The sequence below is a fragment of the Ranitomeya variabilis genome, chromosome 1 (genome assembly GCF_051348905.1).
Source record: "Ranitomeya variabilis isolate aRanVar5 chromosome 1, aRanVar5.hap1, whole genome shotgun sequence".
Taxonomy (NCBI): Eukaryota; Metazoa; Chordata; class Amphibia; order Anura; family Dendrobatidae; genus Ranitomeya; species Ranitomeya variabilis.
Genome location: NC_135232.1, coordinates 401,163,277 through 401,181,980, shown reverse-complemented (window position 1 = coordinate 401,181,980; position 18,704 = coordinate 401,163,277). Strand labels below are relative to the sequence as shown.

Genomic DNA, 18,704 nt, shown 5'->3' with positions numbered 1-18,704 from the left:
CTGTGTGTGTAGAGGGCACGGTGCAGAGCTGTGATTGTAGAGGGCACGGTGCAGAGCTGTGTGTGTGGAGGGCACGGTGCAAGCTGTGAGTGTGTGTAGAGGGCACGGTGCAGAGCTGTGAGTGTGTGTAGAGGGCACGGTGCAGAGCTGTGTGTGTAGAGGGCACGGTGCAGAGCTGTGTGTGTAGAGGGCACGGTGCAGAGCTGTGAGTGTAGAGGGCACGGTGCAGAGCTGTGTGTGTGGAGGGCACGGTGCAAGCTGTGAGTGTGTGTAGAGGGCACGGTGCAGAGCTGTGAGTGTGTGTAGAGGGCACGGTGCAGAGCTTTGTGTGTAGAGGGCACGGTGCAGAGCTGTGTGTGTAGAGGGCACGGTGCAGAGCTGTGAGTGTAGAGGGCACGGTGCAGAGCTGTGAGTGTGTGTAGAGGGCACGGTGCAGAGCTGTGAGTGTAGAGGGCACGGTGCAGAGCTTTGAGTGTGTGTAGAGGGCACGGTGCAGAGCTGTGAGTGTAGAGGGGACGGTGCAGAGCTGTGTGTGTAGAGGGCACGGTGCAAGCTGTGAGTGTGTGTAGAGGGCACGATGCAGAGCTGTGAGTGTGTGTAGAGGGCACGGTGCAGAGCTGTGTGTGTAGAGGGCACGGTGCAGAGCTGTGAGTGTGTGTAGAGGGCACGGTGCAGAGCTGTGAGTGTAGAGGGCACGGTGCAGAGCTTTGAGTGTGTGTAGAGGGCACGGTGCAGAGCTGTGAGTGTAGAGGGCACGGTGCAGAGCTGTGAGTGTGTGTAGAGGGCACGGTGCAGAGCTGTTAGTGTGTGTAGAGGGCACGGTGCAGAGCTGTGTGTGTAGAGGGCACGGTGCAGAGCTGTGAGTGTGTGTAGAGGGCACGGTGCAGAGCTGTGTGTGTAGAGGGCACGGTGCAGAGCTGTGAGTGTGTGTAGAGGGCACGGTGCAGAGCTGTGAGTGTGTGTAGAGGGCACGGTGCAGAGCTGTGTGTGTAGAGGGCACGGTGCAGAGCTGTGTGTGTAGAGGGTACGGTGCAGAGCTGTGTGTAGAGGGCACGGTGCAGAGCTGTGTGTGTAGAGGGTACGGTGCAGAGCTGTGTGTGTAGAGGGCACGGTGCAGAGCTGTGTGTGTAGAGGGCACGGTGCAGAGCTGTGTGTGTAGAGGGTACGGTGCAGAGCTGTGTGTGTAGAGGGCACGGTGCAGAGCCGTGTATATACAGTAAGTACACGTGCAGTCCTGTGTTTTCAGTGTAAGGTGCAGAGCTTTCTATTGCATTTTTGTGTGTACAGACTGCACAGTGTAGAGCTATATGTGTAGTGCACAGTGCAGCCGTGTGTGTAGCGTGCAGTGAAACTTGCAGCATAGCTGCGGTCACATGCTCATGACGTCAGCACTGTCCCTGCGGCTTTCCCATGCCTCTGTTCTAGTCAGTCACGGTGGTCCGTGGTCACTGAGACAAATCGGCTGTGAGTGATGGCAGCAGAGGGGCGGCTGCGGACACTTCCTACCCCCCGCCGGAGCCGTCAGCGGCGGATCTCCTCCTCCGTCACCTGAGACACTGGGGGTGGAGTGCAGAGCTCAGGGGGAGGAATAACCGAGGCCATGCTGGAGGAGGGGGCGCAGGACGTGATCGCAGCCCGGGTCTCACGTGAAGTCTGTGCACTTTCTTTCCTAAGTTTTTTTTCCCATTTTGTAAGGCACAGTACTGACCTGCGCGCCAGCGATCGTACAGGAGCTGATCGTGCAGGAGCTGATCGTGCAGGAGCTGATCGTGCAGGAGCTGATCGTGCAGGAGCTGATCGTACAGGAGCTGATCGTACAGGCCACTGTGCCTTAACAACTGCTATCAACTTTTCTGACTGATCTGTCACACTATCGGCACAATGGCGGCTCGCGTGCTGTTCCGGGCGGTGATCATGGGACCCCCGGGCTCAGGGAAGGGGACGATCTCCGACAGGATCGTGAAACACTTCGCGCTCAAGCACTTGTCCAGCGGAGACCTGCTGAGGCTGAACATGCAGAAGAAGACAGGTACGGGCGGGCAATGTGGTGGTGTTCTGCGGCAGGATGGCTGCTGGGGTGAAGGTGACAGAGTCCGGGCAGCTCCAGAGCTCACAGCCTGTGGTCCTGCTCTCCATGGGAGCGTCCTGCAGTTTGTCTCCATCCCCCAGTCAGATCTCTTCTGCCATTGTGCTCAGACCCTTCTGTGACAGCTGGAGTGTGGCCGGTTGCTAGGGGCAACCACGTGCACAGGATTTATAACAGCGCCCATTATTCCCTGCACCACCCGATCCGTCTTTGTTAAGGCCGACATTTCATAGGATTTTTTTTTTATTTATACCGTGTACCCTCCTCCAATTTGTGCTGCTCCTCTAATTCTGGAAGTGTTTCTTTTTCTCCTGCGCTGTCCCCTCTGTTCCATAGTTATGCCCCTCAGTCAGAGCCGGACTGGCCATAGGGCAGTTCTGGCAAATGCCAGAAGGGCCAATGGCAGTAGTGGGCCGCTCGAATGTGCCGCTGTCGGCACACTCTCCCCGCTGTCGCGGCACACTCCCGGCCCCGCATTCAACTATACCGGCGTCATAGACACGCCTGCGTAAGGCAAGATTGCCTTGAGCAGGCGTGTACTATGGAGGACAGAGAATGAACTTCAATCCAATATTGCAGCCAGTATGCAGCCAGCCGGTAAGGAAAGGGTGAATCAAACACCCGAAAACCCCGCCCCTATGGCTGAAAATTGTTCCCTCCAAATTCAGGTGACAGTGTCCCTTTAAGGAGCATGTTATAGAATCATAGAATGGTAGAGTTGGAAGGGACCTCCTGGGTCATCTGGTCCAACCCCCTGCTCAAAGCAGGATTCACTAAATCATCCCAGACAGATGTCTGCCCAGCCTCTGTTTAAAGACTTCCATTGAAGGAGAGCTCACCACCTCTCGTGGCAGCCTGTTCCACTCATTGATCACCCTCACTGTCAAAAAGTTTTTTCTAATATCTAATCTGTGTCTCCTCCCATTCAGTTTCATCCCATTGCTTCTAGTCTTTCCTTGTGCAAATGAGAATAAGGATGATCCTTCTACAATGTGACAGCCCTTGAGATATTTGTAGACAGCTATTAAGTCTCCTCTGTCTTTTTTTTTTTTGCAAGCTAAACATTCCCAAATCCTGTAACCGTTCCTCATAGGACATGGTTTGCAGACCGGTCACCATTCTGGTCGCTCTTTTCTGAACTTGCTCCAGTTTGTTGATGTCTTTTTTTAAAATGTGGTGCCCAAAACTGGACACAGTATTCCAGGTGAGGTCTGACCAAAGAGGAGTAGAGGGCAATAATGACTTCACGTGATCTAGACTGTATGCTTCTATCCCAGAATTGTATTTGCCTTTTTTGTTGCTGCATCACACTGTTGACTCATGTTTAGTCTGTGATCTATTAGTATACACAAGTCTTTTTCACATGTGCTATTGCTTAGCCCTATTCCTCCCATTCTGTATATGCTTTTTTCATTTTTATTGCCCAGATGTAGTACTTTGCATTTTTCCCTGTTAAAAATCATTCTGTTAGTTGCTGCCCACTGCTCCAGTTTATATCTTGTTGAATCTTCTCTAGTATTAGCTATCCCTCCTAGCTTTGTGTCATCAGCAAATTTAATCAGTGTACCCTCAATTCCTTCATCTAAATCATTGATAAAGATGTTGAACAATACAGGGCCCAGGACAGAACCCTGTGGTACCCCACTTGAGACATTCTTCCAACTGGATGTGCAGCCATTTACGACCACTCTTTGGGTCCCATCACCAAGCCAGTTATGAATCCACCTACCAGTTGCCACAAAGAAAAGGACTACATTTTTGCTATGTATTTTTATGCTGCATTTATGGAAGTGTATTTTTTTTTTCTTTCTGCTTTAATTGATTCTATATTCAAATTTGCAGTTTTTATTTTTTACCCTTCAGTCATAAACCCCTCATGAATTCATAAGGAGGTGTTCCACAACGTGCACTGAAGTTGTTTTCCCACTGAAATGAGCAGGAAACTAATTCAAAGGGTATTTGAAACATTGTTTTGTTTTTTTTTTCAAGTTGATTTTGGGACAGAATTTGCTTCAAAATTCATATATAAAAAAAACCTCAGGCCCCAACTTATCAAGATCCGCGTTGTTTACACCGGTCTTGAGTAGGAAAAATCCTGGAGTCAGACACCCCCGATTCATTAATAGACGCACACCCCTTGGATGAGCATTGGATGAGTGGCGTGTGTCTCCATGTGCCGCCCACAGGTCCTGCTATAGTCCCTGCTGGAGTAAGATTTGTGGTGTAGTGTAGCAAATGTCATTGTTCTTTACGGCTCCATCCCACGTCAGCTCGCCCACTTTCTTGGAACTAGGCAAAAATGGCGTGAGAATTTCAACATTTTAGTGCAGCCTGAAGTGGTGTCCTACCATTTTGTGAATTTTCAAAGATTTTTACACAAGAATAAGGGCTTAAAAGCTTTGCTGAATCGGGACCATTGTGTACACTCTACATGTAGAAATGATGCAGACCACACAAGCTCTCAGAAAAGGATCCCCATGTGTTGCCGAATGGGCCTAGTATCTGGACTGGCCAATTGGCTGTTGTAGTGTAAATTTACCATTTTCTTTCCTATTGTTTTTGTTCTGCAGTTGTTCTACAATGTGAAGTCTGAACTTGGCCCACTACTAAGGCATTGCTTCTAGTAAACTTGCCAAATACTAAGATATTGAAAGGAGGACTGGTTGTCGGCACTCCAAAATCAAAATGTATTAGTCAATGGTTAACAGAAATAAACACTAGGAATAGATCACTCTGTTTGTAATGTCTATATAATATGAGTTTCACTTTTTGTATTGTAGAACTGAAATAAATGTACTTTTTGATGATCTAATTTTGTGAGAAGGACCTGTATATAAGACTATGTTCACACCTTGCATTTTTGCTTTTTTTTCTGCAGGCAAAACCTGTTCTCTTAGCAGTAAAGAAGCTGCTTACAAAAAGCAAAATCTGTCTTATCACTTTTATGGCACAGTGAACTGCGCAGAAAAAAATATATAAAAGCAATAACTGAATTGCTGGCTTTTGTTTATTTTGCATCTGAGAAATCTGAATAAAAAGCGATAGGTACCCAAAATGGTACCAATAAATCTACAACACTTCGAGCAAAAAAAATAAGCCCTCATACAGAAATGTTTGCCAAAAATGTAAAAAGTTTCAGCTCCCAGAATGTGGTGATGAAACATAATTGTTTTATGAAAAAAAATATAGTTCTTACCGATAACGGTATTTCTCTGAGCCCATGACGGCATCACGGAGAGAGGGGATCCGCCCACCAAGGACCGGAAACCTACAGATAAAAAGGTGGTACCACTCTCCCGCATCAGTTGTTTACTAGAGAACGATGGGAGACTGGAATAGTGTATTACTTTTAACATTACTTAACTTAATTGAGATATCGCGTGACTTAATCATATAAATAGGATATGGCACTATGTTAGTGTGCACACCCACAAGTGAAGGGAGGGAATGTACGGGTGCCGTCATGGGCTCAGAGAAATACCGTTATCGGTAAGAACTATATTTTTCTCTGACGCCCATGACGGCACCACGGAGAGATTTGCAGAGAATGTATATTCAGGGAGGGACCACCGCTTCCAGAACCCTTTTACCGAAGGTGAGGTCTGAAGAGGAGATAAGGTCCAATCTATAGTGCCTATAGAATGTAGATGGTGAGGACCAGGTAGCAGCTCTACATATCTGGTCAATTAAAGCTCCGGCCTTCTCCGCCCAAGAGGTTGCTACTGCTCTCGTTGAGTGAGCCTTGACTTCTGCCGGGACGGACATTCCACTTGATGAATATGATAGGCTGATGGCATCCGTGATCCATCTCGCCAAAGTGGCTTTGGAGGCTTTTTTCCCCTTCTGGGGACCCTAAAAACACACAAAAAGAGAGGCATCCTCCCTACTCTCTCTGGTGGCTTCTATGTAATGCATGAGGCATCTCCGGACATCTAGTGTGTGTAAGGATTCTTCCTCCTTGTTTTTAGGGTTGGGACAGAAGGAGGGGAGAGATATCTCTTGAGTTCTATGAAACCGGGATGCTATCTTCGGGAGGTATGCTGGGTCTATTTTGAGAACAACCCTATCCTCCAAGAACTGTGTGTAAGGAGGGTTAGCAGATAGAGCCTGTATGTCGCTAACTCTACGTGCAGACGTGAGGGCGATGAGCAGGGATGTTTTGAGGGATAGGAATTTCAATGGGATATCTCCTAAGGGCTCGAAGGGAGGTTTAGTCAGGGCTTTAGGGACCAAATTTAAATCCCATTGAGGGGTAACTTTTACTGGAAGTGGTCTTGATCTACCTGCTGCCCTGATGAACTTGGAAACCCACCGAATCATAAAGTGATGTTTTAATGGACAGATTCCCAGAGAAGCCTCTGACAAGGGTTCAAAAGGAGGATTGGATAGGGATGTAAGATCCAAGTTTAAATCCCAAGGAGGAGTAAACAGAGAGGGGATGGGTCTAGACCTGGCCAACGCTTTGATAAACCTGGATATCCCCCGATTCCCAGCCGGGTCGTAATTGTACAGGGCTCTTAAAGCCAAGACTTGAACTTTTAAAGTATTTGTGGCTAGCCCCTGTTCCAACCCCTTGTGCAGAAACTAAGGGTATGTGCACATGTCAGGATTTCTTGCAGAAATTTCCTGAAGAAAACCGGAAATTTTCTGCAAGAAATCCGCATTTTTTTTTGCGTTTTTTTTTTCCTGTTTTTTTTCGCTTTTTTTTAGCATTTTGCAAGCGAAATTAGCTTGCAGAATGCTAAAGTTTTCCAAGCGATCTGTAGCATCGCTTGGAAAACTGATTGACAGCTTGGTCACACTTGTCAAACATAGTGTTTGACAAGTGTGACCAACTTTTTACTATAGATGCTGCCTATGCAGCATCAATAGTAAAAGATAGAATGTTTAAAAAAAAAAAAAATGGGTATACTCACCTGCAGACAGCCGATCTCCTCAGCGGCGTCCGTTCCTATAGATGTTGTGTGTGTGCAGGACCTTCGATGACGTCGCGGTCACGCGACCGTGATGTCATCGCGGTCATGTGACCGTGACGTCATCGCAGGTCCTTCACACACACCATCTATAGGAACGGAAGCGGCAGCATGCACCGCTGAGAGGCGGGAAGACTCCGGGGGCCATCGAAGGTGAGTATATGACTATTTTTTATTTTAATTCTTTTTTTTTTTACCAATTATACGGTGCCCAGTCTGTGGAGGAGAGTCTCCTCTCCTCCACCCTGGGTACCAGCCGCACATGATCTGCTTACTTCCCGCATAGTGTGCATAGCCCCATGCGGAAAGTAAGCAGATCAATGCATTCCTAGGTGTGCGGAATCCCCGCAATTCCGCAAATTTAATGAACATGTTGCTTTTTTTTCCGCGATGCGATTTTTTTCGCGGAAAAAAATGCAACATTTGCACAAGAAATGCGGAATACACTGTAAATAATAGGATGCATATGTAAGCGTTTTTTTTCGTGTTTTTATCACGTTTTTATAGCAAAAAAACGCAAAAAATACTGAATGTGTGCATATGGCCTTAGACAGGTGTTATTGGAAACTCCCTCTTCTAACTTGGAACCTGAAAAGAAGTTCCTCCAGGTTTCCCCCCATGCAGTTTAGTGGTTCCTATATGGTTTTCTACACTTCTGGAAACATTCACAATCAATATTATGGTTAATATTCTGAGGAGTTGCACCAGTGAAGTCTGGGTGACCAGACTCTTGACCATTGCCACATATTAGGGCTCAGAGTACCAGCCACCGACCACCTGCACCATATTTCCACGAGGAGGGGACTTGGAGAAGCGACATGTGCCTGTTCAGACTGGATTACCCAGTCATGCACAGCGGCGTGTTTGCGTCATAGGGGCGCGCACTCACCCTGCGCGTGCGCACTAGCCTCCGGTCCTGGACTGTGGGAAGATCAAACCAATAACAGTTAGTACATGGATAATGGCAGAGCATTAGGATGTTCACCATTACTCATCCAGGAGATCACGTCTATTCCAAATCCTTAGATGTCAAAACCCCAAGCAAGGGTTGGATATTATTGAAACTAAGGAATACACAATCCGGCAAGTAATATTTCCTGACATTGGAGTACCAGAGTTGGCCTTCTCATTAGAAGCGCTGAAAGGGAAACGTGGATCATCACTCCTATTATACTGATATTACACACATATACATATCCTAAACGGCAAGCTTGTCAGTATTATTTATACACCCAGACAGCCATGGAGGGAGTAGCCATACTCTATGGCTAGAGAAAAGCAGGTTTCTTCCCACCAGAGAGGTGCTGATTCGCCACAAGGTACTAAAGGCAGACATGCCGTCCCTGGTAACCATAATACAATAGACTTATGGGACGAAAATCTGTCTACTGGATGTTAATCAAGGAAACTAGCCCGACTGTCGTATGTGGAATTGAGAAGGATTCTTTCCTTCCACCTCTTGGTATTTTCTGCTCCCCGGACAGTAGTATGTCCTTTTATAGGTTGAGAAAACTGTTCCAAACGGAAGAACTGCAAATTTACTAAGCCAATTCAAGCATAGCTGTTTGATTGGGTAAGCCCTGTTGTAAAGAATGAAGCAACAGAAGTTGGAACTGGGTACAAAAACCACTAGGACTCTATAAGCCAGAGTTGGGGCCCAAGACAAAATGTGAAGTGGTAGGCCAGCGATACGATGTGCAGCCACGCAACACGGCATAAGTCAGAAGGTCTAACCCAGGGGCAAAAAAGGCACCAAGCCCGAAGTACTATGAAGCACAGAGGCACTATGACACTAATGATACCCCCTGAGGCACAGGGGCACTGAAGCAATATGATGCAATAAGATGCCCGTAAGCACACATTTTGATGTATAGAGGCACTATGAAGCCCTGATGAAATATGAAGCAAAAAAGCCCAATGAAGCACCATGACGCAACACGATGCAACACAATGCATAAAGGCAACACGAAGCAACATGATGCACAGAGGCACTGCGAAGCACCATGACGCAACACAACGCACAGAGGCACCACGACGCCATATGATGCAGAGGCACCATGATGAAACACTAATACAACATGATGCACAGAGGCACCGCGAAGCACCATGACGCAACACAACGCACAGAGGCACCACGACGCCATATGATGCAGAGGCACCATGATGAAACACTATAATACAACATGATGCACAGAGGCACCATGATGCAATATGACACACAGAGGCACTCAATATGATGCATAGAGGCACTATGATGCAACATGATGCACAGAGGCACTCAATATGATGCATAAAGGCTCAATGATGCAATATGAAGCACCGAGGCACTTAGTATGATGCATAGATGCACCATGATGCAACAAGACGCACAGAGGCACTTTGTATGATGAATAGAGGCACAATGATGCAACATGAAGCACCGAGGCACTCAGTATGATGCATAGATGCACTACGATTCAACACGTTGCACTCAGTATAATGCATAAAAGTATTATGATGCAATATGATACATAGAGACACTCAGTATGATGCATGGAGGCACTATGATGCAATATGACACACAGGGGCACTCAGTATGATGCATAGAGGCACTATGATGCAATATGACACACGGGCACTCAGTATGATGCATAGAGGCACTATGATGCAATATGACACAGAGGCACTCAGTATGATGCATAGAGGCATTATGATGCAATATGACACACAGAGGCACTCAGTATGATGCATAGAGGCACTATGATGCAATATGACACACAGAGGCACTCAATACGATGCATAGAGGCACCATGATGCAACACGTTGCACTCAATATAATGCATAGAAGTATTATGATGCAATATGATGTACAGCTGCACTCAATATAATGTATAGAGGCACTAGGATGCAATATGATACACAGACACGCAATATAATGTATAGAGGCAGTATGATGCACAGAGGCACTCGATATAATGCATAGAAGCACTATGATGCAATATGATACACAGAGGCACGTAATATAATGCATAGAGCTACAGTCATGCTTGAAGATGCCAAACAGGCCCACAGTTACAAGCAAAAGAGCAATTTCTCAGAGATACGGATAAGCCTCCACTCTGAATAGTACATCTCATTTGTCAGACTGACCCCACCCGAAGGAGCTAACTAATGAGCCGCAGCTGAAGGGCAGTCTTCATGGAGACAAAGTGCTCCATTAACACCATGTGTCCCAAGGCATAGAGTAGTTAAGTTGCAAAGAAAAGTGAGACACCTGTTTATCGAACCAAAAAAAATCGAACATGCTTTCAAAAAGTCACTCTGAAGTCCAATCATAAGGCTCTGCGCAATCTAACTTAAGTCAAATCATGAGATGTAGCCTGGACATGTGGCCTTATTATAGCCTAGAGGTCCAAGGCCTAGCTGTGTATATGTGTAAACATATCTTGCACATGAGCTCTTGCACAGCTTTGGCACAAAGGCATGAGACTATCAACAGAACATTCCACCATGCACTTACCTGTGCTGGCTCCATACCTGCTAAAAAAACGGGGAGCTGGTAACGCCGAGAGCCCATCATGAAGGGAAGCGGCGTCCCATCAGGAATGCTGCATTGCTGTCAATGATTTTCTCTCCTGCCCCATGAGATCCAGGAAACCAGCCTGTTGCCTGTCTCGTTCTGCACTTTCTACCGTGGAACGCAAGGCGACCTTATGCCCCGGTTCCCTGCTCTGACGTCAGCTGAAGTGCGACAGCCTTCTCCACCATGCGTCCTCTTTGCCGCCTCTCCCCACACATCCTGAAGGCCTGCTGCCCCAGCAGTGGCGCCTCAGGATACCACGCCACCTGGATCAGTCTGGCCTGGCAACAGAAGTAGCAGTGGCTTGCCAGCCGACGCTGGAGCAGACTGCCTCCGCTGCGGGAGGAAGCGGCTCCACCCAGGAGCCTCGTCCGCTCACTGGTCTCTGTGGCTGAGGGACCCCCCTTAGGAGGGTTTCAGCCCCGGGCTCAGCTCTGGAGAAGATTCTGGGAGAGGCAGCATGCAGCTTTTTTTTTTTTTTCACGCTGCACACCGGAGGCCCCTGCTTTTGCAGCTTGCAGGCTGACACTTTAGGAGGGAGAGTGCCACTCTGCCCGCAACCACAGAGGGACCCCCCTGGATGTTTATGGCTGCTGCAGCATCTTACCCGAGGAGGTGGCCGCGAACTCCATGCCACCTCCCTCGCACACCCTAGAGGCCCACTAGCCCCAGCGGTGGCGCTTCGGGTCACCACACCAGCCGAGGCAGAGGGACCCCAGCTGCCTGAGTCGGACTGATTGGCCCCGGAATCAAACGACGTCTTCCTGTTGGTAAGCTGTAGGTCTCCCATCAAGGACAGGAAACCAACTGATGCGGGAGAGTGGTACCGCCTTTTTATCTGTAGGTTTCCTGTCCTTGGGCGGATCCCCTCTCTCCGTGGTGCCGTCATGGGCGTCAGAGAAAAAACATTTTTACTGTGTGATAGCAGCAAAGCATAAAAAAACCCAATATAAATTTGGTATCGTTGCAATCGCAGCAACCCGAAGAATAAAGCCACCTTATCGCGAATACTCAACAGTGAACCGCGCAATAATAACCATAAGAACTATTCTTATGTTCATTCCACCTCTCAAAAATCGGAATAAGGTTCCTGCCACATTCATCTTGTACTCTCCGCTGAGCGCTTCCATCGTGCATGATGGTGAGATACTCAAAGAAATCGTCATCTGCTGGCTTAAACTTCTGTAACTCCCCTTTCCACCCTGAAATGAAGCATCATCGGGGGAGGGGAGCTGGGACATCCTGACACTCCCTCCCCTTATTTTGTTTACCGCCCTGAAACAAAGCATCATCAGTTTCGTAATTTTTGTCAGAGCAGTTTCGGTGGAGTGGTGGGGGCGGAAGCCAGATTGGAGATTGTAAAGAAGAGAGTTAGATGAGAGATGGGAGGAAAGTTGAGCATGGACATGCTGCTCAAGGAGTTTGGAAGCAAACGGGAGCAGTGATATGGGGCAATAGCTGGGCATAGCAGTTGGGTCAAGGTTAGCTTTCTTGAGGATGGGTGTGATGGTGGCATGTCTGAAGGCAGAGGGGAAAGTACCAGAAGATAGCGATAGGTTGAAGAGATGGGTTAGGGCTGGAATAAGCATGTTAGTTAGGTTGGGGAGCAGGTGGGAAGGGATGAGGTCAAGTGCACAGGTGGTGAGGAGTGATTTAGAAAGAAGGAGAGTAAGTTCTCCTTCAGTGATGTTGGAGAGGGAAATTATTAGGGAAGGGCAGAGGTCTGGTATATGGAGTGGTTGCGGTGGTGGAACAGTAAAGGGTTTGCCTTGTTTGATCGATCTTGTTTTTGAAGTAGGTGGCAAAGTCCTCAGAAGAGATGAGGGCAGTTGGAGGTGGTAGTGGTGGGTGGAGGAGAGAGTTAAATGTGCTGAACAGTTGTTTTGGGTTGTAGGATAGTGAAGATACAAGGTTAGTGAAATAGGTCTGTTTAGCAGAAGTGAGGGCTAGTTTGAAGGCAAGTGTAGCTTGTTTGAAAGCAGTGAAGTCGCCTGGCAGGAGTGTTTTTTTCCAACGCCACTCCGCGACCCTGGATGCTTGTCGGAGTTTTTTGGTGAGATTGTTATGCCAGGGTTGCCTATTCATTTGTCGCACTTTGCCATGCATGAGAGGGGCGACTGAGTCTATGGCTGATGTGAGGGTGGAGTTATAGAAAGCTGTGGCGCTGTCTGTCGTAGAGTGAAGATATGGAGGACAGGGGTAGAAGAGAGTCTGTGAATGTCTATTATATCGGTGTGGGCCCCACATTCAGCATCCTTACCGATCAGTTATTTGTGCCATAGACCACTGGGTATAAACCCTATGGGTCCAATTCATCAAAGTGTTTTTGCCATAATTCTGTCATAAAACACCCTGAAATGTCACAAAATATTTACAAAAAGTTTGTGACTTTTGGCATTTTTATTCCACTCTGGAGTTGAAAGATGCACAAAAGTCATTAAAGGGCCACTGTCACCCCCTCCAGCCTTTATAAACTAAAAAAGCCACCTTGTGCAGCAGTAATGCTGCAGTCTAACAAGGTGACTCTTTTAGTTTTTGTTGCTGATATTCCCACAATAAAGGTATTTATAATTTTGCTCAAATACCTATCTTTGTACCTGGAGGCAGGTCTGAAGCCTCCTCTTTGAAGCGCCCAACTGCCGTCAGTCATCTCTTCTGGGGCGATTGTCGCCGCCCCCTCAGCGCTGTTTTCGTCCGAAATCCGGCGCCTGCGCTCTGCTCTTCTGCCTGGAGCAGGCGCATAGAGCATTGGCCGTCCTAGCTCTGATGCCGGGTTCCGGTCTGCGCCTGTGCGGGCAGTGCGGCCACCCTGTTACTGAATCCCCACCCCGCACTCTGCATAATGCATAACACAGTGCGGGGCGGGGATTCAGTAACAGGGTGGCCGCAGTTGGGCGCTTCAAAGAGGAGGCTTCAGACCTGCCTCCAGGTACAAAGACAGGTATTTGAGCAAAATTATAAATACCTTTATTGTGGGAATATCAGCAACAAAAACTAAAAGAGTCACCTTGTTAGACTGCAGCATTACTGCTGCACAAGGTGGCTCTTTTAGTTTATAACGGCTGGAGGGGGTGACAGTGGCCCTTTAATGAATTAGGTGGAATTTGCCAAAGCACACAGTTCAACAAGACTGGCATACAAAATTGCGTTCTTAAGAAATCTGATCCTTTGAACTAGTTACAAAATACAGCTCCATTCAGTGTGTAGCAGCCATTGCCAGTTACTGCAAAATAGCTCCTACTATTTTGAATAGAAGCGGTTCTGCAGTATCCCGCAGTAGCTGCTATACTTTGAATGGACGTGCGCTTTGCAACTCCATTAAACGTGTTAACATCCAGCAGTCACCGTAGCAAATGACAGCTGATCAGTGGGGGTGTCAGGCGTCTAGCTCCCACCGGTCTCATACTGATGACCTATCGTATAAATGAGTCATCAGTATAGTGTGATTGACACCCCGTTTAGCATTTCAAGACTCTCTATTGAACAGATTTCATTATACCATTCCCTTAAGCACACAGTGCATGTATTTTTCCAATATCTTGGTTCAGCGATGTTCAGTGCTTTGGCTATTTTTTTTTTTATAACCCAACCCTGTTGTACTCTTCTCCACAACTTCATCCCTGACCAGTCTGGTGTGTTCTTTGATTTTCATGATCCTGTTTGATCCTTAATATTCTCAAACCAACCTCTGAGGCCTTCACAGAACAGCTGTAGTTATATGGAGAATAAATTACAGACAGGTGGACTTAATTTACTCATTATGTGACTTCTGGGGGCAACTGGTGAATCAGGATTTCATTTAGGGGTATAAGATTACCGGTGGGCTAAATACAAATTCACATCACAATTTTCAGATTTATATTTTTAAACTAGAAAACCATGTATCATTTCCTTTAGGCTATGTGCACACGATCAGGAATTCTTGCAGAAAATTCCTGAGAAAAACCTGAAATTTTCTGCAAGAAATCTGCATGCGTTTTTTGGTGCTTTTTTGCCGCGTTTTTGGTGCGTTTTTGATGCGTTTTTTTTCCGGACATTTCCCAATGCATTTTATAGTGGGAAATCCGCAAAAAACCCGCAAAATTAATGAACATGCTGCTTTTTTTACCGTGATGCGTTTTTTCCTCATGTGTAGTGTTGAGCATTCCGATACCGCAAGTATCGGGTATCGGCCGATACTTGCGGTATCGGAATTCCGATACCGAGTTCCGATACTTTTGTGATATCGGAAATCGGAATTGGATCCATCTTCATGTAAAAAATAAAGAAATAAAATAAAAAATATGGATATACTCACCTCTCCGGCGGCCCCTGGACCTTACCGATGTAACAGTCAGCCTCCGTTCCTAAGAATGAGCGCGTGAAGGGCCTTCGATGACGTCGCGGCTTCTGATTGGTCGCGTGAGCGGTCACGCGACCAATCAGAAGCCGCGACGTCAGCCGCGACATCATCGAAGGTCCTAAACGCCTCATTCTTAGGAACGGAGGCTGCCGGTTAACAGCGGTAAGGTCCAGGGGCCGCCGGAGAGGTGAGTATATCCATATTTATTATTTTAATTCTTTATTTTTTACATTAATATGGATCCCAGGGCCTGAAGGAGAGTTTCCTCTCTTTCAGACCCTGGGAACCATCCAGGATACCTTCCGATACTTGAGTCCCATTGACTTGTATTGGTATCGGGTATCGGTATCGGCGATATCCGATATTTTTCGGGTATCGGCCGATACTATCCGATACCGATACTTTCAAGTATCGGAAGGTATCGCTCAACACTAATCATGTGCAAAAAACATGCGGAATTCATTCTAAATGATGGGATGCATATTGTATGCTGTTTTTTTGCGGTTTTATAGTGTTTTTATCGGGAAAAAAACGCGAAAAATCAGCAACGTGTGCACACAGCCTTACACTTCACAATTACTTGCTACATTGTGCTGGTATGTCACAGAAAATCCCAATAAAAAGATATGTTTGCGGGTGTAATGTGAAAAAATGTCCAAAGTTCATGGGGTAAGAATACTATTTTTAAGGCTATAAAGGTTTTTTATGTGTACATCACCTGTACAAATAACAATTAGCGTTTTTAATGACACTCCTGACTTAGAGGTGATAAAATCCATTAACATTCTTAGAATTCCAGCAGATGCCCGAAACCCATAGATCCTATTAAAAAAACCAATACACAATCCAAACAGCAATCTAATATATAAAGCTGAATGGGTGTGTGTGTGTGTGTGTGTGTGTGTGTGTGTGTGTGTGTGTGTGTGTGTGTGTGTGTGTGTGTGTGTGTGTGTGTCCGGGATTGGCATCTGCACTGTCGCAGCTACAGCCACAAAATTTTGCACAGTCGCACGTCTGGACCCCGAGAGCGTCATAGGCTATGTTGTGAGGCGAAATTTTAACCCCGCGCATTCCAATTCACCAAACAATTTTGCCCCTATCTACATAATTGGGAGAAAGTGAAAGGAAAAGTGTTGTAGGCAAATTGACAGCTGCCAGATGTGAACAATGGGAACTTAGAGTGAGAGCGATGGCGCCAAAGAGTATATACCGTACAGTTGCTAAGGTGGGGCCCCGACATGAGATACTCACCACACATGGGGATGTGAACACACACACAAAATGCGCCACACACTACCACGTGCTTGAACACATATGCCACCCTCAGCACACATTTCACCACACATACACCAACCTCGCCACTCAAAACTCGCCTCATGCAAAACTTGCCACATGTGGAAAACTCGCCACAAGCAAAACTTGCACACGTGGAAAAATTGCCACATGCACAAAAGTTGCAACACATGCAAAAGTTGCCTCACACAAAACTTGCATATACTCAAAACACACCACACATAAAACTCGCCACGTGCAAAACTCGCCATGCACAAATCTTGCTGCACACAACTTGCTACACTAACCTGTCACATGCAACTCGACACACAAAAAGTTGCTACACGCATGTCGCCACACAAAACTCATCTCACAAAAGTCGCTACATGCATGTCGCCACACACAACTCTTTCTCATGGTCAGCTTTATGTGGCCTGTTCAAGAGTTGGAACAGCCAAAAATCTGTTTGTCTTTGCACCTGAAGGAAAAATAAGAATGTCGTTTATCAAAAGGCTCTTGAATAAGTAGTAGAAGATTACTTCACATTACTTGGCCAATTTAGTTAAATCTGTGTGGAATATCTCTGGTGTTGAAAGATGTTGTGAAATGCTTCTATTAGCTTAGTTTTTGCCTTTTAATAATTACATTTCTATCTATTTGTTTTGTGGTTTTTGTGTGCAGAATAAATTTTTGGTAACACATTCTATTTTGCTAACAGCAGTTATTAAAACCCAGGCGAAGCCGGATAGTACAGCTAGTTTAGTAATAAAATATAGGTGCTACTGCGCAGGCACGGCGGGCGCCATTGTAATTTTTTTTGTTATACTCGGAAAAGCTCAACCACATGTAGTAACTACACAGTAGGATTTTTTTTTTATTCACTATGTACAGGTATTCATTATGTAAACTAGGGGGCAGGTCAGTGAGGGATCAGTGACCTGTCCACAGTCTGCATTATGAATACCTAATCAGAGCACCACATGAAGACCCCCACAGGCCGCCCCGAGGCACGAACATATCAGTAACTCAAAATTGAAAATATAGATTACACAACAACCACAAGACGGATTTCAAAAATACAAAATTGCCTAATAATTGTGCACACATGTACTCAGTGTCTTTTATACACCACGAGGCAGAAATAAATGAGCAGCAGTGGGGCTAATCCCCATGCTGACATGCCTATTCACATCCTGAACATAGCATGTAATAGACATCAGCCGTTCGAGCATGCTGGGAGTTGTAATTCTACAGATTACTGGGCTAACTGAACAGTAAGGGTATGTGCCGACGATCAGGAAGTGGCAGCGCTTTGTATGCAGCACATGTTTCTCTCTGAGTGACTGCAGACTTCTGAATCCCCCCAGCACTTACATTGGACGGCCTCGTCCAAGTGTACAGAGCGAGGCTGCGCTGACTAGACAGCTTCTGCCCAGGAGTATGCATAATGCATATGTCACCCCTTTTCCCAGCTCAGAAACCGGCGAATCCCTGCAGTGCACAGTGCGTGCTCTGGGGTGATTCCTACTGTAAGTCTGCAGTCACACAGAGTGACTGCAGACTTATCAAAATAGACTGGACAACCCCTTTAATGTGTATAGCCCCATAAAATCAGATACTTCACTCAACCAGACTTTTGAAGAATTCCTTCTTTATTGATCTTCTGAACAGATCCGTTTAGAAATACTTAAATTGTAGTCTAGCTAAATAAATCTTCAGCGTATTTTATATGAGTGACAGATGTTGAAATCCTGGGTAAAATCTGGTACAGGAATAATAATAATTTTCTCTACAGAAATTGGTATCCTGGCAAAATCCTACATAGAACAAGGTCAGCTGGTGCCAGATGATGTGATCACCCGACTAATCGTACAAGAGCTAACTAACTTTGGTGACCATAACTGGCTGCTAGATGGTAAGCTCCATTCTTCCTGTGTGTGGCTTATACATGGTGAGATAAGTGGTGATAAATACAAATGACTGTCCATTCACCTGGGAGAGTAAATCGCTGGATGGGAAAATGGTCTCCACTATTAATGCAATGCATGGAAACAAGTAGTTGATCAATCCTGAAGCGATCAATTAACCCCATACCGACATGGCGATTTTCCATTTTTTTTTTGCCTCCTCTTCTTCCAAGAGCTATAACTTTTTTCATTTTTCTATCAACATGGCTGTTTGAGGGCTTGTTTTTTTTTTGAGAAACGACTTGTACTTTTGAATGACGCCATCCATTTTACTATGCGACATACTGGAAAATGGGGAACAAATGCCAAGTCTGACGAAATTGTGAAAAAATAAATAAAATTGCAATTCCACAATTTTTTTTGGGGAGGTTTTTTATTTATGGTGTTCATTGTGCAGTAAAAATGACCTGGCCAATGTATTTATAATACAATATTTCTGAGTCCTTTCAGGAGACTTGAACCTGCAATTGTCTGATTGCTTGTACTCTACAAAGTATTCCAGTAC

At 46.1% G+C, this 18,704-nt stretch overlaps 1 protein-coding gene across 2 annotated transcripts in view; it reads left to right on the top strand.

Moving 5' to 3' along the window:
* Positions 1 to 1,431: 1,431 nt before the first annotated feature.
* AK3 (adenylate kinase 3) overlaps positions 1,432 to 18,704 on the top strand; it is a 28,202-nt gene continuing 10,929 nt past the window's right edge. The window contains exons 1-2 of one of the 2 annotated variants that reach the window (XM_077249151.1): positions 1,432 to 2,029; positions 18,028 to 18,147. In XM_077249151.1, the coding sequence (XP_077105266.1) occupies positions 1,882 to 2,029; positions 18,028 to 18,147 (268 nt within the window). In that variant the 5' untranslated portion in view covers positions 1,432 to 1,881. The remainder of the gene's footprint in view (positions 2,030 to 18,027; positions 18,148 to 18,704) is intronic. The other variant, XM_077249152.1, reaches the window with a different exon arrangement.